This window comes from Procambarus clarkii, chromosome 22 (genome assembly GCF_040958095.1).
Source record: "Procambarus clarkii isolate CNS0578487 chromosome 22, FALCON_Pclarkii_2.0, whole genome shotgun sequence".
Taxonomy (NCBI): Eukaryota; Metazoa; Arthropoda; class Malacostraca; order Decapoda; family Cambaridae; genus Procambarus; species Procambarus clarkii.
The window spans coordinates 11,123,817-11,148,816 of record NC_091171.1 but is presented as its reverse complement, the minus strand read 5'-3'; the positions used below and the strand labels follow the sequence as shown (position 1 = coordinate 11,148,816).

General features: G+C 44.1%; 2 protein-coding genes across 19 annotated transcripts in view; one reads left to right on the top strand and one right to left on the bottom strand.

The window, feature by feature from the left end:
• LOC123757399 (mesoderm induction early response protein 1) overlaps positions 1 to 9,831 on the top strand; it is a 170,656-nt gene extending 160,825 nt beyond the window's left edge. For all 14 annotated transcript variants that reach the window (XM_045740983.2, XM_045740964.2, XM_045741000.2 and 11 more), the window contains one exon: positions 3,877 to 9,831. Coding sequence is in view for 1 of the 14 variants with exons in the window: in XM_045741039.2 (XP_045596995.1) it covers positions 3,877 to 3,948 (72 nt within the window). In the remaining 13 variants the exon portion in view is untranslated. The remainder of the gene's footprint in view (positions 1 to 3,876) is intronic.
• A 3,692-nt stretch (positions 9,832 to 13,523) lies between these two features.
• LOC123757090 (microtubule-associated protein futsch) overlaps positions 13,524 to 25,000 on the bottom strand; it is a 199,481-nt gene continuing 188,004 nt past the window's right edge. For all 5 annotated transcript variants that reach the window (XM_069329441.1, XM_069329442.1, XM_069329443.1 and 2 more), the window contains one exon: positions 13,524 to 19,936. In XM_069329441.1, coding sequence (XP_069185542.1) covers positions 17,552 to 19,936 — 2,385 coding nt within the window. In that variant the 3' untranslated portion in view covers positions 13,524 to 17,551. The remainder of the gene's footprint in view (positions 19,937 to 25,000) is intronic.

Below are 25,000 nucleotides of genomic sequence, written 5' to 3'. Positions count from 1 at the left end.
CCTTCCGCGACTGCGAGGCCGTCGGGGTCGATGCCTTTCGGCAGGATTGGTCGAGGTGGGGTTACCTGTACCTCTTAACCCCCAGTTCAGGTGTTGCTCCAGGTCCTGAGTCGCTTGGAGACTTATCAGGGGAGAGTTGTCCTCTTGGCCCCTTGGTGGCCGGCCCAGCTGTCGTTTCAGGCGCTGCTTGCTCGGTGTCCGAACCTGGAGGTTTTCCCGCGGCTCCGCCTCTTTCAGCAGATCGGACTGGTGCGTCACGTGGCTGGTTTGATCTTCTCCTTGAGTCTTCACATATGGTATTTTTTACTGTAGTTTATCTTCATTTCTATAGTGATCAGGTGGCTTCCTTGTTAGTGTCCCATCTGCAGGTTTCGTCTCGGCGACAGTATTAAGTTTCCTGGCGGTCCTTCTGTTTCTTTTTAACTCTTTGTCGTTGTACTTCGCTTTTGGTTTGGGTGGTGTTGTCCTTTCTCTCTTGGTTGTTCCAGGACCGTCATCTTATGCTGAATACTGTCGCCTCGTATCGTGCGGCGTTGGCGGAGCCGCTTCAGGTTGCTTTCGGTATAGATGCTACTTCTGTGCCGTTTTGCATGCTGTCTCATGTGTTGTTTCACCTATGGCCTGCTCATGCGCTGCCCGAGCCGTCCTGGTCATTGGACAGAGTGCTCTCCTATCTCTCTTCTCCTCGGTTTGTTGTGGCCCTTTCGGTTCAGGATTGTTTCTCGAAGGCTCTCTTCCTGTTGACATTGGTGTCTGGGGGTAGGGTCGGGGAGCTTCATGCTCTGCTCCGACGCAGGGATTTCTGCTCCTTCGGTCGTGGTGATCGGTTTGTTCATCAGCCGTCTCCTCCTTCTCTGGCGAAGAATGAGACGGCCTTTTCCGGAGTGGTTCTTGGGTTGTTGATGCTTGGTTGGTCAGGCAGGAGGTGCATCATGTTTTGTGACCAGTTTCGGTCCTCCGCCGTTATTTGCGCGCCACGGCTTCTGTGTCAGAGGACGTGCTTTGGGTTGATCAGGTTTCGCTCTTTCCCTGTTTACGGCTATGGGTCTCCCAGGTCGTCCGCAAGATTATCAAGTCTAGCCAGCCTGCGGTCTATCCCCGTGCCCATGACGTTCGTAACTTCGCTGCTCTTGCTGCCGTCTTTGGCAACATGTCCTGGGCTGACATTCGGGAGTGGGGTTTTTGGCGGTTGAACAGTCTTGGCTGCGCGCTACCGCATGAACGTTCCTGGGCCTAGTCGGGCCTGTGTCGCTTTGTGTTGGCTGTTACAGCCAGTTGTCTTATCTTCGGGTTGAGGAGTGAGCGACAACTGCCTCCCGGGGTTAGTCCCTCGGGTTTTCCTCTGTGGGTAGTTAGCTCTGGGGAGCCATAGGGGCTTCCCCCAGAAAACAAGTGTTTAATGTAATGAAACGCCATTTTCTGGGTGAGCCCCCAGAGGCTTCCCGGGAACCCTCCCTTCCCCAGGTCAGCGTTTTTTTTTTTGCGTGTTTGATGTCCAGCCTCAGAACTGAGGCTGAACATGAGGCAAACAAGCAGAACTGAGGCGTGGTCCGGGGCTTCCGCTTTCCCTTCGCAGGGAGGGGGAAGCTGCGCAGACAACGGCGCGACGATGTGTAATTACCTAAGTGTAGTTACAGGATGAGAGCTACGCTCGTGGTGTCCCGTATTCCCAGCAATGTGATGTCATACTCGTGTGTTCGCTTCTGTTTGGGGGAGTTCTATCCTCTTGTTCGTCTTTTTGTAACAATTTTCACCAGAATAGGGGTTTGTTTTGGGACGCTTACCTTTCTGGGTGCCTGACCCGGTCGATGGCAGACATAGAATGCTTCCAACCACACGAGGGTTTCCATAGGCCATTGCTCCTCATGCCTCTTCTGAGGCGGCTAGGTTCTGGCTCGTCGTCCCTGGTAGGCCCACAGAACTCCATACACGTGACTGATGCCAAAGTCTGACATTAGCACATGAGCCTGGATAGCTCCGGGGAGCCTCCGGGTCTCGCCCAGAAAATGATGTTTCGTTATATTCAACGCTGGTTTTATAGTTTCTGAACATAAAAGTACTTATTATATATCATGCCATGGTTCCCAAGAAAGTCAGTGGTAAAGTTCAACCTAAGAGATCAACTGTGAGGATGACCATAGAGCAGAAACAAGAGATCATTCGTAAACATGAAAATGGTACTGTACATAGGTTGTTGAACTAGCTAGGCTGCACAACAAATCTTCAAGGGAGGAGGAGGCAGTAGAGGATGTCCCTTCCTCAACAATTAAGAAATGGTGTATAATATGGGAAGAAATGCAAAGTTTTGTTGAAAAGTGTCACGCAAATAAAGCTGTAGCAGGCCGTTGGGTTAATCTTTTAAATAACAATGTGATGTCTCACTTCAGACAAGTGTTACAACGTAGCGAAAAACAAATGTAGCTTGACAGGTTTTCAATGAGAAAAACAAGCAGTGAGCCACAACCAGGTCTTAGTGGTATGCCGGCAAAACATAAGAACACATACCACAGAAAAGTCATCACTACCTGATGTTATAATGGAAGGGGGCTTCCCTTCCTAACACTAACACCTCTCAAACCCCCCCCCCCCCTTATCATCATCCATATGCCAACAAGAGTCCTCCATAAAGGTGAGGTCCTATGAGGAGTTTTCTGTATAAAATATATATATTTTTTTAATATTTTTGGGGGTGTGGAATGAATTAACTCAATTTACTGTACATTATTTCTTATGGGAAATTTTTTTTTCTTAACGTTGCTGGGAACAGATTAAGGGAGCCAGTCGGCTCGGCCGACTGGCTCCCTTTGGTTCTCTCTCGGGGTGGTTCTAGATAGAAAACTATCACCTGAAGATCACATAAAGAACGTTGCGCGAGGAGCCTATGCCACGGTTTCTAACTTCAGAATTGCTTTTAAATACATGGATGGCGATATACTAGTACTAAAGAAATTGTTCACAACTTTTGTTAGGCCAAAGCTAGAATATGAAGTGGTTGTGTGGTGCCCATATCTTAAGAAGCACATCAACAAACTGGAAAAGGTGCAAAGACATGCTACTAAGTGGCTCCCAGAACTGAAGGGCAAGAGCTACGAGGAGAGGTTAGAGGTATTAAATATGCCAAAACTGGAAGACAGAAGAAAAAGAGGTGATATGATCACTATGTACAAAATAGTAAGAGGAATTGATAAAATCGATAGGGAAGATTTCCTGAGACCTGGAACTTCACGAACAAGAGGTCATAGATTTAAACTAGCTAAACACAGATGCCGAAGAAATATAAGAAAATTCACCTTCGCAAATAGAGTGGTAGACGGTTGGAACAAGTTAAGTGAGAAGGTGGTGGAGGCCAAGACCGTCAGTAGTTTCAAAGCGTTATATGACAAAGAGTGCTGGGAAGACGGGACACCACGAGCGTAGCTCTCATCCTGTAACTACACTTAGGTAATTACACACACACACACACACACACACACTTTTTTTTAATAATCTCCACCTGTTAAAAACATCTTGTACAGTGGATAATGCTATTTACCGAATTTCTGGATTGCAGTGTGCATCGTTGGATTCTATGTAAATTTGCTGATGGCATTTTAATTAATTGCTCTGTCACTTTGTGCTTTGTTTCACAATTTTTTTGAAGAAGGGTTAATAAGTTTTTTTTTGTAGCTATTGAAATTAATATCAGTAGTATTGAGGCTATGAAATGTTTTGATCTTCAATGTTTTCACCTTTATAAAATATATTGCAAGATTAAATTTATTATGTATATAGGGAAATTTTTTCAATAATTTAAAATCAAGGTTGAATAAAACTAAAATATTTATTATGATGAATTAAAGATGATTATTGAAGTTATTATACTGTATTTCCTTACAGATTAATCTTGGCACTTGTGTTCATTATTTAAACTCTGGAAATAATGTATACAAGTATTTACTGGGAACATGAAGTACAGTCGAGCCGATGATTCCAACAAGCAGGGAAAGTGTCCGAACCCTGTGGAATATTTTTTCTTCTTTATCTGACATTTGTCTGTCCATTAGGTGATCTAATGGGCAGTAGGAAATTACTACGTAATCTTTTTAATCTCACACTATTCAATATATCAAGTATTAATATTTTTACATTTTTGTGAAATTCATTGGGGTTTCCTATCCTGTATAGTCCTATATTACTTTTATTATTTAATTCTGAGGAAGCAGGCCAGCTTTCATGTATAGTATTCCTGTTTGGTTGTGTAAATATGGTTACTGCTGCACTTATATGACAACTAATTAAACAGGTTTTTTAACGTTTCAGTAGATGAAACCAGTATGATGTGGCAAGTTTTCACTGTCAGGAAAGTCATCGTAAAAAGGGCTTTGGTAAAAATCTGTGTTTTCTAATGTTATATATGTTTGAAGTTCTCTTTATTTTTAAAGACTTATCCACCAGTACTGTATCAAGTATATTCCATTCCAGAGTTGAGTGACTGAAATATTTGCACAATGTTTCACTAGAAAATCTACTTCATGTTTAGGCAATTTTGGACTCTTGCATTTCTAGAGTCCTTACAGTTTATTGCCAGCCCTAGGTGTGGGTGTGATAAAAATGAACTTAGACAAACCCCAGATAAATCCCAGGTACTGTTTAACCCTCCTGAAATGTTTAGACTTTCTGAGGCAGTGGTCAGCTTCACTTCCTTTGACCTTACAGTACTGAAAGAGTCTCTCTTTCTCTCTCTTTATTTTACTTTATTATTTTTTTCCAATTTCCATTTATTAAAAAATTTAATTCCAAGCTGAACTGAATTGCTTGCTCAAAAATATAGGTCATATATTATTTTATATTATCTATACCTAATACCAAACTACATAAGTGAAAGTGTGCAACAAGAGTTTGTTTATTCTCGGCTCATCTTAAGAGAGAAAAATTGAATAATTTTTTTTTTATCATTCCTCTAGTGCAACAACAAATTTTGTTGCAATTTCCAAATTGACTGGTGAAAATTGTGTTCATTTTTGCACTTTTATATACTGTACTGTAGGTGTATTCCTCACTTTGTGTAATTCACTGACCTTCATATTTTGTTTAGTGGCTGCTTATCATTGTTTGAATTTTGATTTAAAAACTTTACTATTTAATATTCATTTTAGCTTATCACAAAAATTGTATCTGATCAGCCACTGCATCGTTGTTATCTTTTGCTCTTCTCTTCCCTTTTTATTTACCCTCACACTATCATCCCTTCCCTTTCTTCTTTGTTTACCTCTGCCACCTTCCCGTCGCTATTGTACCTTTTTCTCCGCTCATCCTCTTCTGTCTTTCCTTCCTCACCATCCCTGGCATGACATACTAGTTAGTAAAATGTCAAAGTTTCACAAAGCTTTGTCTGGGTTGAACCTCCTTTTGTGCTAGGAAGTAAAGTAACGTTTAAAATAAATCTGGTACAGACCAACACTTTTCTTGTGTCAGGTGGATGCTTACCAACTCCTTGTGAGATGCTCATCTAAGTTTGGGAAGTGTGTCATTAGAAGCAAGTATTTCCCGAGTCTCCTGCCGTCTTATTGGAAATGGTTACATTATCTCTTTACTAATAACTTTTTAATTATTTAATCATTGATAATTATTAGACTGGATAAGGAATTTAAATCATATTTATAATTTTATATAAATATTCCATTTATAGTAGAAGGGGTTATTTAGGTGACTTTTCAAGTTATATTGATTATTTAACCTCTGGAAGGGTGACTACACGATGGTGTTAGCACAAACTTGAGAGGTAGAAGTGTATATTTATATCATTTATCTTCTTGTTAATCTCATGAATTTAGATCTATCACTGAATGAACAACATATTCATTTGTCTTTCCTAACAGTATTTTTCACCAGAATGGTAGTTTGTGTACTGCTACAGACATTTTAACAAATGATTACACTGATACTTGTAAAATTCTGTGAACTATATACATTTTGAGTGTAATGCTTACTCCAGCAATGTTACTTTAGAATTTACATCCACATTGGACTGCCCTTTGTAATATACACTGGAGTGAGCTTCTGTTCTGAAATTTGCAAAACCTTTAGAAAGACTTGCAAGGATTTCTTGAATAATGTTGGGTTGAAATTAATTAGCTTCGAAGGACCACTTAGTTAATGGACTGTGTATACATTCTGTATGCAGGTCTGTGTACAAATAATTATAGTAGCGTGTCAACTAACCTTAGCCACCTATTCCACTGGGTTTTATATTCTTCAGTTAAATTGTGATTGCCAGTGGGTTCATTAAAAAAATATATATATAAAAGCACATTATAGTTAATGAGAAAATGTTGTAATGTTTGAGTACGGTGAACTGCAGATATTTTGTGTGCGTACTCATTATTGAGCTTTTCTTGTCTCCTTGATGCTGCTTCCAACACCACCTTTTGGCCAGTGACTTTAACAATTGTATATACAAATTTATTTTATGTTAGGAAAAGAGCCAAATTACAGTATGATAAATTGCTGTTTACATAACTAGCAAGTTTTAGTAGGTTTGTGGGGAAAGTGCAACTCACGAGAGAACTTTAATATTTTTTAAGGAAAAAGGTCGGGTGTGGCTAAGGGAATAATAATATTGTACAGTATATAATTTTTTGTATACTGTACTTGTTTATTCAATGTAAAATAAATGGCACTTGTATGAATTAAAAACATTTTATATAAAATGCTTAGGAAAAGATCTCCATGGAGGTTTGACCCCACTCTGTAAAAGTTGTGGACGAGATTACCAAAAATTAACATAGTGCCTCCCTTATAAATACTTGTGTACAGTTGAAATATTACAGCATTGAGAAGGCTATGTTCTCATTATAACTGCTTTATATTGTAATGAAATGGGCAATCACTTAATTAAAGAGGTCAGTCAGTCAGTGATATTACAAGATAGTTTTAGAATTCAAGAGCTCAGCATTGTTCAATAAGGGTAGTAGTAAATTATGTACCGAGTTAAAAGTTATTTAAAGAAAGCAAGAAGGGAAAAATCCTGTTGAGTTGCCAAATAAAAATACATGTTCAAAGTGCATGTATAACTAATAAATTGTATTCATTCATTTTTGGGGAAACTCTAGTCTAGGGTGAATGACAGCAACACTAGAGATGAGCAGTGTATATATATTGAGGACTTGGTGTAAAGAACTATTTAGAGGGCTTCTTAGTTTTGTAACATTTTATGAATGAAATGTTTTTAATTAATTTAAATTTGTTTTGGAGCTTCTCTGAAGGTATGAAGAAGAGAACTGGATATAATTATAGTAGTATGTAGGCAGCAGGAAGCAACACCTGGTTTTGAATTTTGATGGTACAATCAAAGTTCTCTCATCTCTGAACTCTGTGCCTGGAAAGAACATTTGAAACTGTCGACAAAGAATTAAAGAGGAGTTTATTCCACAAGAAAAGGATGATAATGGGTGCTATAAATTTCTTTGTTAGGTGTATTTCAGATGGCAGAAAAACTACCATAGGTTGTAGTTTGTAAAATTGATATATTAATGGCGAGAAGTGATTGATAAAGTCATATCCTGCTGTTCTTGACCCAGATTGAATGGTTTTGTGTCGTGTACAGTAAGAGGACACTTTATTATAATTTAAATTTAGTATTTAAATTCTCTCTTGTGGCTAATTAACAATAGGGCAGGACTTTGTCAATACTTTTTCGACTATAAACATTGAAATTTTACCACATACAATTTGTGAACATGCTGATATCTTAAAAATCTAAATCATAATTTGATGTGAATACTGTACAGCATATGCAAGTTTTAGCAATGGTATGCTTGTGAACTGTTCCATTATTCTGAAAAGAGAATAAGGTATTCCAAATTAGGTTTAGGGCCTGAGATGCTATATATGAGTTACTTTCAGTTGGAAACAAAAATATAAATAATGCTTACGAAAGTCACCAGTGATAAAACTATTAATGGCCAAGATGGAATTACTGCTGATGAGGCTCGTTGCTTTACCCAAAGTGTGCTTGTATGTTCTTTATTTGAAGCCGTGAATCTTTATAAGAGTATGTAGTTCCAATAGTATGTTGACCATCTTTCAGTCTCACACAAAGCCTTGACCTTGTTGCATTACAGTAAATACACTGTGCAAAAGCATGATGTATTTAAGTCTTACATACACTGGATGTTATAAAAGTTTAAAGCTTTGAGCATTTTGGTTTTGCAACACAGTATCCATAGTAATTTGTACTAATTGGCTGATATTTGCTGAGTGCTGGACTACACTAAGTCAAGCTAGTTGCAAGTTGTTCTGACCACTTAGCCTTTCCTCTAGCATGATTCTTTTTATAATATTAATTCTGCCGTTCAGTAGTAAAAATATGAGAGTTTAAGATAAGAAAATTGTTGAGCAAGAGAAAGCTATCAGTTTTTTGAAGCATAAATAAAAAAAGGTGTATTGTTAAATTTCATGACTTTGCATTGCATAGAATGAAGAGAAATAAATGTATAAACATTAGGTAACAGAAATCTTCTAGGAGATAGGTTATGCTTCAGTAGGAAGTGATTTTGGGTAAATATTCTTGTTCACATCTTGACATAAATATGTTCTGGAGCAACTTCAATGCACAGTACTACTTTGTAATTATATATCTATACTGGTATATTAAATTTAGTCAGTATATTTTCAGATAGAATTTGAAATTACCAGTTTTTAGAGTGAATTGATTGTGTAGGGAAATTTGAGTGTAAGAATGGAATGATTAATGATTTTAATAGTGTTTTACCCCTTGTGTGAGCTCTCACAAGCACTCTCGCTGAACAACTCAACACCTAACCAGCTAGACTCTTGATTACACTTCAAGGTTACATAGCCATCATTTATATTGATTATAAAACAAAATCTATTTTTTTTCTCAAGTGAACTTCACTTGTACTCTTAAGTAATCGTTATTTTAGGTTAAACGTCTCGAGGCTCATATCCATACTTCCAGGATTAAATGAAAATATGGAATATCAAATTAGTTGTGTTAGAATAATGAGATGCTAATGGTATGTTTGCATGTTGACTGTGTTGTGAGGGTGAAGTGTTGAGAATAGTTGTGCAATAGCAGAACTGTTGACTTGCGCACAGTTGTGACCTTGTAAAGATATGCGGGTAACCTGTATCTGTGTTTGTATAAAACCTAACACAAAGTTTTAATTTTTTTTTTTGGGGGGGGGGGGCTTTGTCTTGTATGTTCAGCATTACAAGTATATCATTTCAAAACTGCTTAAGAATTTTACAGTAACTTGCCAACTTAACATCAGCAATAGGATATGTAAATATGAATGACCTTTACAAGTGAATGTAATCAAAAGTTACACTTGCCTTCTATTACAAAGAGAACACAAAACGTGTTACGTACATGTATTAATGGTCAATTATTTACGTATGTCAAATTATTTCCTCCTCTTTCTTCCCCTGTCAATTGCTTCCATTCTTGTTATTTGTGCAGTGCTCCACTAATCTGTTAAGGTGGGAGGTATACCAGGTTATTAAGGTGTGAAGATATACTGTGTATATATTTGTTTGTATATAGAATTATGTTAATTATTAATGGCTTAACCTCCCACCGAAGGTTTGTATTGAGCACGGGGAGTTGACACTCTACTCTAGTTCCAACAGTACAAAAGTTCTCAAATTGGCCATTTATCTAAGCATTTAATGTTTTTCTCTTTATCTTGAAGTTAAAAAAAATACCAACTTTTATTCACCCGATTAATAGAAGCAAAGGCAGTAGATTCATTGTAATTTTAACTATGTTCTTTTTAATTTATAGGAAAATAGAATATTTTATTGTAAATAAAGAATACTTCTTGTAAATGCATTTTAAATAATGCCTCATTTATAGTTCTCTTGTATTTGGGTAATTGCATTACTCATTCAAAATATTAGTGTAATCTCATCACATTACATACATTTTCATCAATATTTGGGCAAGCAAAACATTGAAATAGAGCAATATTGAAGGCCCTGGAGGTTTCTGAATAGTTTAATATATACTTGCTGCTCAAGTGAACCATAAACTAGCAAAGGGATGAAGTGGAGAGAGAGATTGGGAAGAGATATTCACCATAAATAATGCAAGGGAATCTGAAACTACCTAAGTTGTAGTGAGACAGACAGCAGATAGTATGGCAGGTTGCCCAGCCTATCTTTGTAGCTGTAACCATCATCACTACCAGAGTTCCCCATTTACAAGGTCCCCTCTCCTTCACCACCTTCCTCACCTTCCTTCCCTCTTCCCCCTCGCTGTCTGGCTCATTGTTGCCGTGAGGGGGCTTGGCAGGTGGCTGCCGGAGTATGATGCTCCTTGGGACAGTCCTCTATCCTTTTGTAGCCTCATGCTCCTGCTGCTGTCCTCTCTAATTGTGCTGGATAACTTTTTCCTTTCCTTCTGTTTCGTTTTTCTCCCCCCTTTTTCTCCTTTCTCATTGTGATTCCCCGCCGACCTTTTGCCTGTTACGATTCTTTTTTCAGCCTTCTTTTATTTTGACGTCCAGGTGTTTAGGGAGGCATACTCTTGCACCTGTAGAACTGTAGTACCCAACTTCTCAAGCGAGGGGACCCTTTATTGTCAATCCTCCTTTCGTCACTGAACTCGATCTTGATGGACTGATAGTTCTTAAGGTGGCGTTTGTGGGGCGTATACTCACGACACACCCCTGAGTGGGGGGGCCCCGGCAAGATCGGCAGCATGTCTCTTGTTGGGTGTCCTGCCCCTAATTGTGGCTCCGTGGTGGGTGTGGGGGCACATTCGTGAATGAAAGTCTTTTCCTCGTTTTTATGTCAGATAATGTTCTTCTTGTACCTTCTCAGGCTCGTGGGGCAGGCGACCAAGCCCCTGAGTCGGACTGTGTTGGAAGACCGGGCTCTGTAGCCCCTGCTGCATTGGGCCCCGACCTGGCTCCTCCTTTGACCCTCCTGACTACTCCCCTCAGCTCCCCTCCCTCCTCTGAGGTAGGGTCGAGTTCCCAGCCCCCAGTGATGACCACCTCGTCCCCTGGCACGACTCTTGTCTCTCATTGTGACTACTGCGCCTTTTACCACCTCTCACTCTGGGGGTTCTCAACGCCGTCCCCACCACAGCCGCACTCTCACGATCCCTTCCAATACTAATACTTACAACATTTTGTTTGGTCCCGCTACATGGGCTAAATACTTTGATCTCCACCATCCGGATTCTTCTACTCCTCCATTTCTCCCTATCTTGTTGATTCAGTGGATGCCTCTGTTACTGTTAACCCCACCAGTTACGGTACGAGTGTCGTCGCTGCTGCTCCTCAGGAGGCAGCTACTCACTTAGCCGCTTTGTCTTGCATTCGGGAGACCCCTGTTCGGGTCTCCAAAAACGCTCTGTTAAATATCAGTGTTGGCACTGTTGACCCACACCATGTTGCAACTGGTGTTAGAGACCTCAAAGACTGCCATAAGGATATTAAACATATCCTCGAAACCCAAGGCCATTCTGTCCTCCAGGTGGACACGTTTACTCGACCCCCTCGTGGTCGTCGCCGTCAGCCCCTTCGAGTTGTAAAAATCACCTTTGATAGTAGGGCCCTTCCGCCCTCAATTATTCTTGCCGTTGCCAGATGCTCCGTTCAGGAGTACATTCCCTCTCCTAGACTATGCAATAAGTGTTGGAAGTTCGGGCACGGTGTCCTCAAATGCACCAGTACTGTGTATCTATGCCCCATGTGTGCGGACGATAGTCATTCTAAGTCCGAGTGCACTTCTCCCCAGGCTTGCTGCCTTAATTGTGGTGAGGCCCACCCTACCTTCTCACGCTCGTGTATACACTACAAACTCGAGGAAGCCGTCCTCAACTTGAAACACCATGATTGTCTGTCTTTTTCCTGAAGCGAGACTCCAGATATGATAGAGAACAATAGGCACAGGAATCTGTACATCAGTTCATTGCCGGTTGAGAGGCGGGATCAAAGAGCCAGAGCCCAACCCTCGCAAGGACAACTAGGTGAGTAGAACAAGTTCGTTGTCTCACCCCTTTCGCGGGCGTCTCCTATGCACGCGTGTTGCGTTCTACCTCTTTTTCGTCCTTCTCACCTTCCTCAGTCTCTCAACCGTTTCCAGGCCTTAGACCCGAACACACCCACTACCTCCTCCCCTATTCCTTTGCCTCCTGTCCCGAAAGGTCTCCCGCCAGGTTCTCCATCTGGAGTTTCCCACCTTCCTGCCCAGTCCACCATGTCTCCTATGTCTTCTTCCCCATCTTCCCGACCCTTCCCCCAGTCTCTTGACCCTCCACGCCGCCTGTCTGTCCAGGCTGATGTCCATCATCCTACCAGCAATCTTCATGTTGTTTACTCCCGTTCCTCTTCTCATGCTGAGACCATTGAGTCTGTCGCCCGGTACGTTGTTACTGGAACGCCTGTCTCTTCGAGTCAGAAACGTAAGCCTGGCTCCTCTCCTTCTTCCTCCCCAGCAGGTAAGAAGGCATCGCTTTCTTCCTCGCCCCCTCCCTCTGACTCTTATCACTACGTCCACTCCCATTTCAGTGGTCGGACCCCCTGTCCCAGATATAGAGGTTTCTTTCGCCCCCGAGGTTGCTGCCCTTGCTGAGGTGCACTCCCTGATTTCTGCCCCCCCCCCCACCTCCTCCTGTCCTTGACTGCACCTCTCGGTTGTTTCCTTCTTCGGGCCCCGTCAGTTCGCCTCTGGTCTGTCCTCCCGCTCCCTTCCCTCCATTCTCGTTGAATGTCCCGACTTCCAGGACGAGCGTGTCTTGTTTTCCGACCGTCCCTCGCAGTCAATTGTCCCTCAATAGAATTCTTGGTGACTCAGATACTTTTGATATCGTTCGCCTTATGCGTTTCTGTTCTGGTATTGGCATCCTTGGTGATAAGTAGCGCCCTCTGATTATCCCGCACATTTGGTGGGGCTACATAGCCTTCCCGTTTTGGTGCCTTCTTTTGAAAATTACTTCCATCCCTCTCCCTCACCATCTTCCTTCCCTCTCCTTCACCACCTCCCGTCTCCCTCACCACCTTCCTTCCCTCCCTCTCCCTCACCACCTTCCTTCCCTCCCTCTCCCTCACCACCTTCCTTTCCCTCTCCCTCGCCACCTTCCCTCCCTCTCCTTCCTTCCCTCTCCTTCACCACCTTCACTGCCTATAACCATCCCCGGACAAAGACCAGTCACCCTGGAGGCCTGGTCGACGACCGGGCCGCGGGTCGCTAAGCCCCGAAATCACCTCAAGGTAACCCTGCAAGGTTTCATGAGGGAATCTTTAGTCCCTTATCAGGGAATCTCTTGAAGTTTATTGGGAGTCTCCTATTGTGTGACTGCCAATCAGGAGGAGAGAATTAGAACTCAATTCTTGTCGTGTGTGGGTAAGTGGCTCCATTACACAGTGTGGGGCCTCTATGATTACCCGACCCTGATCTTCACACACTGCTTGGTGTAGTCTGGCATCACCTGCCTCTTGTCTTCACTCGCTCTTAACTTACTTACCACAACTTTTAGCTAGGAATAAGGTATAATAAAATGACCACAATAAATGTTTTTATAAATTTATATTTAATTTACAAATGTCCAAGACGTGACTTGCATATATTTAATATCGGTCAACTGTGAGCAACATGTGCGCACATGTTTTTCTCGTCTTACAATACCTTAATAACGTCCCAACACTGGTGCTACACAATCCAATATTGTGAATACAAAAATATATACACATCTGCAAGTGTACTTAATTAAACTTACGCTAGACAATAATGGGTAGCACGAAATTTCTGTCAATGTTCCCGAGGTCATTGAATAATAGTGGATATTACTATCAGTGCATTTTTTTTAAAGGTTTGTTTTCAAAATATTGAGCTGTGTAGCTGGCGGGCAGTGCTGATGGTGGTGGTGGTGGGTGTCAGGATGTGACCCTGGCACGCTGCTCCCTTTTGAACTGTGGTGACCCCGACCAGCTTATCTATGTCCACCCCGTACCCATGACCTGTGGTGACCCCGACCAGCTTATCTATGTCCACCCCGTACCCATGACCTGTGGTGACCCCGACCAGCTTATCTATGTCCACCTCGTACCCATGACCTGTGGTGACCCCGACCAGCTTATCTATGTCCACCCCGTACCCATGACCTGTGGTGACCCCGACCAGCTTATCTATGTCCACCCCGTACCCAAGACCATTCTCTCAATTTGAGTGAAGCCTGGCCCGAATGTCTGGCCCCCAGCTTTGGAGACACATTCTCTTAGGTAATCTAAAAGGGGAGGGGGGGTAGCCTCTCTCTCCTCCCACCCCTTCTCTCTCGTCTCCCCATATACCCCCTCCTCTTTGTCCCTTCCTTCTCTCCCACTCCTTATCCGCTCGGCCCTCCACCTCTCTTCCCCCTTTCTTCACCCACTCCCTCACCACATTCGTCACCTCTTCCTCCTCCCATCTCCACTCCCCTTTCTTTTATGTCTTTCTTTATATATCTCTCTTGTCCCACATATTGCTAATGGCAATATTGGCAAGTGGCAATGTCGTTATATTAAATAACATTCACACATAATATAATAGGTATCTTCTTGGATTTATGGGATGGCCTTCAGTTTTCTATGAGGGAGGTTTAGAATTTAATATACGTGTTTCATGGGATTATGTCCTTGGCTTATATAGCAGGAAATTTCTTGTTAACGTTCCCGAGATCAACGAATAATGTTTATTTCTGTAAGAAAATAATATGCTTTGAAATGTTTCCAAGACATTTCCGTAGGTGTAGCTGGCGGGCAGTGCCAAAAATTCGTTGTGGGTGTCTGGATGTGACCCTGGCACGCCTGGCACGATGTTCCCTTTCAAATTCTGGCGCCTCCGACCAGCCTATGTTCATTCCGTCCCCATGACCATTTCCTCTGCCAATGTGTGTGAGGCTACTACCCCAAAATGTACACTTTCCAACTTTAAAAATTTATTCTCTTATAGGGGGAGAGAGACACAATGGAGAAACAAGAAATAACAGGTCACTAGAGAGTAGAGAAAGATACCAGAGCGCAAGGAATTGAGTACATCAATGTGAGAAGAGAGGCAGAAAGTCAATACGAAAATGTTATAGTAAGCAAGGCAAAGACTCAACCTAAATTGCTGCACAGCCACATCAGGAGGAAAATAGCAGTAAAGGAACAAGTAATGAAACCGAGGATAGGTGCAGACAGATTCACTATAAGCGACAAGGTGGTGTGCGAGGAACTCGATAAGAAATTCTAGGTCTTCAGGTCTTGCGAAGACCTGGAGACCTCGCAATAGATCTTGTTTTCTAGGCTTGTGGTGTCCTGTCGTCACAGTACTCTGTCGTGTAACGCTTTGAAACTACTGACGGTTTTGGCCTCCACCACCTCAGCTTGTTCCAACCGTCTACCATCCTGTTTCCAAAAGAAAACTTTCTACATTTTTTCGCCACCTTTCTTTCCTTTGCTTGAATCTGTCCTCTCTTGAAGTTGTTGGTTTCAGGCGTGCCTTTGTCAATTTAGTCTATTCCTGTTACTTCGTGTATGAGAGAGGGGAGGGGGGGGATGTACTCACCTAGTTATGCTTGCGGGGGTTGAGCTCTGGCTCTTTGGTCCCGCCTCTCAACTGGTGTACAGATTCCTGAGCCTATTGGGCTCTCTCATATCTACATTTAAAACTGTGTAAGGAGTTAGCCTCCACTTCTAGGTGCTTGACAACTGGGTGGACAGTGCTTCGGATTCGTAGTCCTGAGGTTCCGGGTTCGATCCTCGGTGGAGGCGGAGACAAATGGGCAAAATGTTTCTTTCACCCTGATGCCCCTGTTACCTAGCAGTAAATAGGTACCTGGGAGTTAGACATGCTACGGGCTGCTTTCTGGGGGTGGAGGCCTGGTCGAGGACAGGGCCGCGGGGACACTAAAGCCCTGAAATCATCTCAAGATAACCACCACATCACTGCCTAATGAATTGCATCTGTTAACTACTCTGACACTGAAGATCTTCCTAACGTGTCTGTGGCTCATTTGAGTAATCAGTTTCCACCTGTGTCCCCTTGTTCGCGTCCCGTCCGTGTTAAACAGTTTATCTTTATTTACCCTGTCAATTCCTCTGAGAATTTTGTAGGTAGTGATCATGTCTCCCCCGAGCTCTACTGTCTTCCAGCGACGTGAGTTGCATTTCATGTAGCCTTTCCTTGTAACTCATGCCTCTTAGTTATGGGACTAGCCTAGTGGCATACCTCTGAACTTTTTCCGTTCACGTGTCGTCGTGAAGGAGGCTGCGTGTAGCATATAGTCACGCTCTTAACCCACATGTATGGGCCTCAACACCACATTAGCGGATACTAAGTTACTCTGGATTACCAAGGTAATTCAAGGCGGTGTTTTAGCATTTTACAATGCTAAAATACATATCTCCCTCTAATTCTTTCCATAAAATAAGGTAGCAGTACATTTGTGTGTATAGCTAAGATAGTTGATAAAAGTGTGCAAGATGCCCAAACAATGCCATCATGCAGATAAACCATCTGGTGTTCTATTGATCGGTACCAGCGTCATGTGAAACAAGATCAATAATAATAATCTTCACAACATTATTTTATTAGTGCCACTGACGCAGTGCAAGAAACGTCGTCATACAAACTACTTTACTTGAGACAAACTTAATACGATGATGATAATTAAAATATATTAAATAATAATAAATAATAACAGCCAAAACAATGATAAACGTAATAATACAAACTAGAGTTCATTTTAGTCGGTATGTTTACCGGGATGATCGTGTGGTAGTGTGTTCGTTTACTCTCGTCTTGGCTCCGAATTTCATCACCTTCAATTAAGAATAATTCTGACACTGTACTTTGCTGGCCGAGTGAACGCACCACACACTCCACTTGTCCAATTCAAGACACTATGCACGTACGTAACGTCAACTTTAATAATACTCAAATAAGTGTTAAAATATCATTAACGATCTATTTGCTTGTACAAAGTCAACATCATCATATTGACTTTCCTTGCCTTGAGGCAGAAAACTGTACATGAACTATACAAGTGTAGGTAACAGCACTATTACACACGTAATATAGAGGTGGAGACATTACCTTTTCCTCTCTTGATAACGACACACTGTCCCACAGTCACCAAGAGACTCGAGATATGGACGGTTTCCTCTGTTGACTAGAAAAATGTTGCCTTCTCCTGCCTGCACTATCAATGCTCTCTGTACACACCGCAGAAGGCCGTCGCGACCAGGAAGGAAGCTAGAGACCTGCCGTACGACCACTTTCATAGAAAACAAAAATAGCTTGCACGTGATCATAATTAAACTCTGGTTTCCAGAATGTCACAAACTCATTACATATTAAAGTGTTATCTTTGAAAAACAATTTATCTATCTCTCGTTGCAACACTGAATGGTGCATATCGAGAGAATCTTGCACCAGGTTGAGCATACACCGGATGAACATTATAACAAGGCATAAATAAGCCTCGTAGCAGCAAGGGCAATTTATAGATTCGTGCAACATTATTGTCTTACAGGTTATTGCGTAATAATACATGAGGCAGATCACAAGATTCGTGTCACCGTGGCTTCTTGCTTGGCGAAGGAGAGCGACTCTTGAAAATCTGTCGTCCACGAGCCAGCCAGTTGGCGGTGCGGGAGCGATGAGGAGCCACTGGGGACGAAGGACAGGAACGGGAGGGAGCAAGAGGGGCGACGTCTCCAGTACCTGCTCGTGGTAGCGTCTTGGAGGAGCGTCCAGCCTCTGAGGCATCTTCACCCTCAACTTCTTCCAAAGCAACAAGTGGAGAGTCTGAGCGCGGTTGAGGAGAAGCACTTTGTGTGCGGCCTTTTCCGTTGGCAAAATCTACCAGCAAACTCTGCCGACACAGCCTCTGTACGGAGGGCATATCTTTTTTATCCCTATTCTTGTTGCGCCTAAATAATTTGAATATTCCTAATGATGACTTGGTTGATTCAGTACCTGGGTCGTTAGAGACCTTTCTGCGATCTGGAGATTCTGAATCTACAGAATACCGCGAATGTCTCTTTCCACTTCCTAGGACTCCAGATGAGGCAGATTTAACAACCTGGGACGAAAGATTTTGCGAAGCAGATTCTTCAAGCAAGCATCCAGCACTCTGCCTCCGGAATGATTCCTTTTTTGGAATGTTACGCCGTCTAGAAGCAGCTCGAGGGGGTTTATCACGTGTCTCCTCTCTGTCTTGGGAACTCTCTTCTGTTGGAGTGGGCGAAGGAAGGGGCGATGGTCCTCCTGTGTAGACGTCATCTGACTCTCGCCAGCTGTCCTCTGTGCTAGCAGTTCCACTTCTGTGTCTCAACTTTACTGGGTCGTGACAGCCACTGAGTCTTTGTTCTGTTGTTAATGGAGCTGCTCCACGTGCAAGAAATTCTTCTTTAGCTTTCTTAATTTTGAGGGCACGAAGGTGAGCTGCAGGGCTTCTACTTCCAGGTGCTGCTGTTGTGCGATCATGCTGGAGCTGGTTAGTGTCGTCCACTGATAGGTCCAAGTCATAAGATGAATCAACATCAGTGGGCACAGGGCTGATGGCAGGACTGGCGGATGGTGAACCACTCCACACGTCACCTGTGATTGGGTCTTTCGATTTACTTAGCCTCAATGGGGTAAGAAGTCCTGTGGTAATAAGACCCTCACTTGTATTAGACTTGCTATCTTGGACAAGTGATCCACTTGCAGATCGCTGAACCTGATGTGGAAGTTCAGGATTAGAAGCAATGACTGAGGCACTCAGCGACTTCAAAACACCACCGATGGGGCTTACAATCAGAGAACGAGATGATTCTGGTTGTGTTAATACAACATTACTTTGGGGGTAATCGCCGACTTGCTTAATTTGGCTAGCTAAAAGTCCCGCCAATATTTTCCTTTGTGTCCGAGGAGACTGCCACGGTGGAGAACTGGTTGGCGGGGACCGGAATGGACTACCAAGCAGCTCTTGGTTTTCTGTGATGCGTTGATTAAACTTCTGAATAATATTTCGGACTGCGGGAACACCCTCGTTTACAGCTTCCAGAACTTTCTTTTTCGATTCTATTGGTGAACTTGTGGGTGGTGACATGTGCAGGAGAGCAGCAGTGATGGCGGTGCTGGTAGGAAGGGGCGACGATGACACCTGTCGGGATGGAGGATGTTCTGGAAGGGAGACAGTGATGTTAAAAGCTTCTGAAGTAGGCCTACAGGTTTGGCTGTTTAATAAATTTTCCTCTGAAGTTTGCTCTTTGCCGATATTAGATATCACTGCAGCATCGTGTGGAACCACTACTGTTACTTCCATTTCATCTGTATTTAAGTCTGTGCGTGTTTCTTCTCTCTCAGCTTCTTTAGGCAAACTATCGGTTTGATATTTTAACTTAACAGTGACTATGGCATCAGACGTTTGGGCTTGAGAGTATTTTGTAATTGCCCCATTTTCTGATTTAGCTCTTCCAATTTCTTTTATACCTGTTTTAACCACATTAGCCTTGCCACAGTGGCGACTAGGACGTTTGGAACTGTTTCTTCTCTTTTGCAAAGGAGTGGTTGGAGTGCTGTTATTTTCAGTTGGAGAAATGGGTTGGCTGTGACTTCTGCGCCAAGACACCGTGCCCGCCTCTTGCTCATCATCCTGACTGTCGACAAAAGTGGGTGTTGCTCGTGCCTGCTCGGGGTTATGGACTTCACCATATACGGTAAAAATGGTTCGTTTAGTAGGCACAAAGACATCAGGAGACCTGTCTGTACGTGACGAGTCATCTGTCATGGAGGGTAGTGCCCTGAGCCTCCGCCATGAAGCGTCGTCGGCGTCCCGGGAGTTGGCCCTTCGCACAGAAGGGTTGCGACTGAGTCTGCCAGCAGTCAGCGCCTCGTCATCATACACGGTCCTGCTGAAAGTGTAGGCGAAACACTCGTCCCTGTTGTTTTGTCCATAATTCTCGTACTCCACCTGAGGAAGAAAAGGAGGTTGTTAAAATACATAGCAGGAGATCACGACTGTGATCCTGGAGCCTGCAGTTGTTCATTTCAGTGTGAGCTATACCTATGTGACCCATGGGTGCATGATGGCCCAAGATGTATAATGCCCCGAACATGTAGCATCAAGTGCTTCTTCAGTCTTAAGGTCACAATCCGGTCGAGTGTCCCTGGGCATACCTTCAGGACCACTAGTTGACACAGCAAAGGGCTCGTTTCATGCAGGTCCACGGTTGATCCCGAGGGTCAAGGCAGTAGAAAACCATTCCTTCACTTCGTCCCTATTCCAGCTCCTTGTCCTCATAACCCTTCCCAGTGCTATATAGTCGAAATGACTTAGTGCTTTCTCCTCATATCTACCTTACCTGATTCTCTATAATGGAGTTACTTAATCGAGTTCCGAGTGTAGGATGCTACTGAGCCTCGTCTCTTGGTGAAGATGCTCGCTACATCATCAATAGTTGTCTTCGTTAAATAAGGAACTCAATTCCCAGAGAATCTTTACTTTCTGCACAATGATTTTCTAGTGAGGAAATGCTACAAGAGCCTGAAAAGTAACCGATTAGAATATAAGAGGGCGGAGTTTATAGAAGTAGTAGGATAGTAGACATCCATCAGTGTCGGGAGACTATGGAGTTGTGCTCTGGTTGTGGGTCTGGAGTGGCCTCTCCAGGGCGCAGAGCACAACGGGGTTTATAGTTCCGTGGGATTAAATATTTTGTAAAAGTAAAATATTTGAATGAATACTGCACATGAAGTACAATAATGCAAGGTACACTTAATAAAAACTATAACTATATATTATATATATATATATATATATATATATATATATATATATATATATATATATATATATATATATAATATATATAATATATATATATATATATATATATATATATATATATATATATATATATATATATATATATATATATATATATATATATATATATATATATATATCTACAGATATTTAACACGAACATGGTGGGAACAGTACAGGTGGGAGGGGAGGGACCAGCAGTACAGGTGGGATGGGTGGGACCAGCAGTACAGGTGGGATGGGTGGGACCAGCAGTACAGGTGGGAGGGGTGGGACCAGCAGTACAGGTGGGAGGGGAGGGACCAGCAGTACAGGTGGGATGGGTGGGACCAGCAGTACAGGTGGGAGGGGTGGGACCAGCAGTACAGGTGGGAGGGGAGGGACCAGCAGTACAGGTGGGAGGGGTGGGACCAGCAGTACAGGTGGGAGGGGTGGGACCAGCAGTACAGGTGGGAGGGGTGGGACCAGCAGTACAGGTGGGAGGGGTGGGACCAGCAGTACAGGTGGGAGGGGAGGGACCAGCAGTACAGGTGGGAGGGGAGGGACCAGCAGTACAGGTGGGAGGGGAGGGACCAGCAGTACAGGTGGGAGGGGAGGGACCAGCAGTACAGGTGGGAGGGGTGGGACCAGCAGTACAGGTGGGAGGGGTGGGACCAGCAGTACAGGTGGGAGGGGTGGGACCAGCAGTACAGGTGGGAGGGGTGGGACCAGCAGTACAGGTGGGAGGGGTGGGACCAGCAGTACAGGTGGGAGGGGAGGGACCAGCAGTACAGGTGGGAGGGGTGGGACCAGCAGTACAGGTGGGAGGGGAGGGACCAGCAGTACAGGTGGGAGGGGTGGGATCAGCAGTACAGGTACTCACATACAGGTACAGGTACTAGGTGAGTACTTCACACTTCCTAGCGGGAGTGTGAAGAAACGTGTTCAAGGAAAAGGCGTTTCAGAACCGTAGGAAGAGTAAAAGCTTAGTGATGCGGGGCAAGAATGTACAAAATTTTGGAAGGGGGACTCTCCACTTGGGCAAGGAAGGAACAATACGAGGAGAAATATTTTAAATATGAACCGAAAGAGAATCCTGCTAGCGAGATAACCGGACAGAAAGAGGGAAGTGGTGAAGAGGAACAGGAACTACAGGAGGCGAGAGGAAGGATGTTGCAAGGACCGAACAAGATAGCGAAGACAGTAGCGATCACGACAGTCCTGGAGAAGGAGGAAGCCAGTGTCAACATACAAGCTGAGGGTGGGAGTCGAACGAAAGGCACAACCCAGTATAGTGCAAAGCATCAAGACGGCAAAGAGTAGGAGAAGCAGACGAGTAAGCAGGGCAACCATAATCGAGTTTAAACAGGATGAGAGCGGAATGTAAAGAGAGGAGCGTGCGCCTATCCACTCCCCAAGAAGCATGGGACAAAACCTTAAGGAGGGTAAGGGCCTTAGCGCATTCAACTCGGAGGTAAGAGACATGGGGCGACCAAGACAAATGTGTGTCAAAGATTAACCTCAAAAGCTTAGCGGAATCCTTGTTCACAAGGGGATGACCATAAAGCAACAAAGCGGGTCGAAGAACGACCTGCTTCCGAGTAAACGTCGCAGCACAAGTCTTAGACGCAGAGAACTTGAAGCCATGATCGGTGGCCCAAGACGACACGGCATCAATTGCAAGTTGAAGCCGCCGTTGAAGGAGAGGGGAATCACCACCTCGACAGCAAAGGGTAAGATCGTCTACAGAGAGGGGAGAAGACACCAGAAGGAAGGGAGGGGGGGGGAGGAAAGAAGACCATTGAGGGCAACTAGAAAAAGTAGTGCTCAGAACACTACCTTGGGGTACACCCTTGTATTGCTTAAGAGGGGCAGAGAGTGGGGCACCAAGCTGCACTCGAAAGGAACGACGAGAGAGAAAGCTTTGGAGGAAGAGAGGGAGATTACCACCAAGGCCAAAAGAATGAAGTTGGGACAGAATATGATATCTCCAGGCAGTGTCATAAGCCTTATTTAGGTCAAAAAGGACGGCAACAACGGAGATCTTCGCAGCAAAATCAGTACGAATATAGACCTCCAAGTTCACCAGGACATCTGTTGTGCTGCGGCATTTATGAAAACCAAATTGAGAAGGGGAGGAGGAGGATATAGGGTTCCAAGAACCACATCAGACAAATGTTAACCATACGTTCAAAGAGTTTACATACAACTCGTGAGGACAATAAGGCGGAAGCCCTTAGGGGATGTCCCGAGAGACCCTGGTTTCCGAACAGGGAGGACAACGGCATCGAGCTAGTCCTCAGCGACTGACGACGACTCCCAGACTCGATTATACAGACTCAGTAATACCGAGACATGCACGGAAGGAGATGGCGAAGCATCTCATAATGAATATTATTGGAGCACGCCGCAGTAGAACCGCAGAGGCAGGGCAGACTTCAGGGCAGACTGAAGTTCAGGGAGAGAGAAAGGATTGTTATAGGGAAGTCTGAGATGGGTGCAGAAATCTAAAGGATGAGATTCAAGACAAGGATTACGAAGAAGAAAAGATTGAGGAATATGAGTACCAGAACTAACAGTAGAAAAGTGGGAACCCAGTTCAGTTGCGGCCTGCAACAGGTCCGCTACAAGGGTACCATGGAGGTGGACTGGCGAGACATCGGGAACGAACTTACCCTCCATCTTGCGGAAACGCTACCAGATCTGCAGCAGAGGAGTTTCAGACCTAATGGTGTTAACACAAGACTTCCAACACTCATGTTTAGCTGTACAGATGGTATTATGGGCCACCGCACTCACCTTCCGAAACAAAAGAAAAGAATTAGCCGTCTGCCGGAGGCGGTGTCTCTTCCAGGCTGCATGCTTACAGCGGACAGCCCGAGTACAGTCCACATTCCACCAGGGGACGCACTTCCGCATGCCCGGAGAGGTAGAGCGAGGAATAGAACTGAGGGCAGCGTCGAAGACAGTGTCGTGAAGAAGGAGGAGGGCACGAAGGAGAGGTAGAATGGAGAGGTCGGAGAGAGTAGCATTGAGGGGAAAATAGGCACCAGTCAGCCTCAGCAAACTGCCACTTAGGGAAGGAGAGGGGAGGGTGGAAAGAGAAAAAGGTAACAAGGATGGGGAAATGGTCACTGCCATGGCGGTCATCAAGAACCCGCCACACGAAATCCAAGTACAGAGACGACGAGCAAAGAGAAAGATCAAGATGGGAAAGGGTGTGAGTCCGAGTGTCCAAATGAATTGGTTCACCAGAATTCAGAAGAGACAGGGAAGAAGAGAGGATGAACGGTTCAAGAAGGCGACCCCGGGTGTTTGTCAGAACAGATACCCCAGAGGGTATGTCGACAACTGAAATCACCCAGCAGGAGCACAGGCTCAGGCAAGGAGTCCCATAGGTGTTTAAGATCGGGAAGAGAAAGCATGACATTTGGGGGAAGATAAATAGAACAAACTGTATAAAGCTGAGGGGGGGGGGAGAGAAAGGAATAGCCACGGAAGTGACCAGGACGAGCACCAAACATTGGCTCCTGGAGAAGGGGCAAAAACCGTGAAATCAGAAGTTGGAGTTCATGGAAATTGGCATAATATCCACGAATATTCCGTTGCAGAATAGACACCGACAAAAAGAGAACAGCAACAAAGAACAAGGAAGAAACAAAGGTTAAAAGGAACAAAGTATGTTAAAGAAGCTCAAGATCAGGGTCAGCAAAGTCAGGGTTAGGGGGCATGGGTAAACTGAGTAGGGATGGAAGGAAGGGAGCGGGAGGACAGACCAGAGGCGGACGAGCAGGGTCCAGAGGAAGAGGAGACAACCAAGAGGGGCGTTCAAGAACAGGAGGAGGAGGAGGAAGAGGGGCAGAAATCGGGAGTGCACCTCAGCAAGGGCAGCAACCGAGAGGGAAGTGGGTGCCAAAGAAACCTCCATAGCAGGAACAGGGGCCTCGACCTCCGAAACAGGAGAGGAAGGAACGATAGAGTCAGAGGGAGGGGGCGAGGAAGAAAGCGAAGCCTTCTTACCCGCTGGGGAGGAGGATGACGAGCCAGGCTTTCGCTTCTGACTCAAAGAGACAGGTGTTCCACCAACAAGGTACAGGGCAACAGACTCTAGCATCTCAACAGGAGAAGAACGAGAGCGAAGAAAATGATGATCACTGGGAGAGGGATGGACAACAGCCCGTATAGACAGGAGGCATGGAGAGCTAAGAGACGGGTGAGAAAGATGGGGAG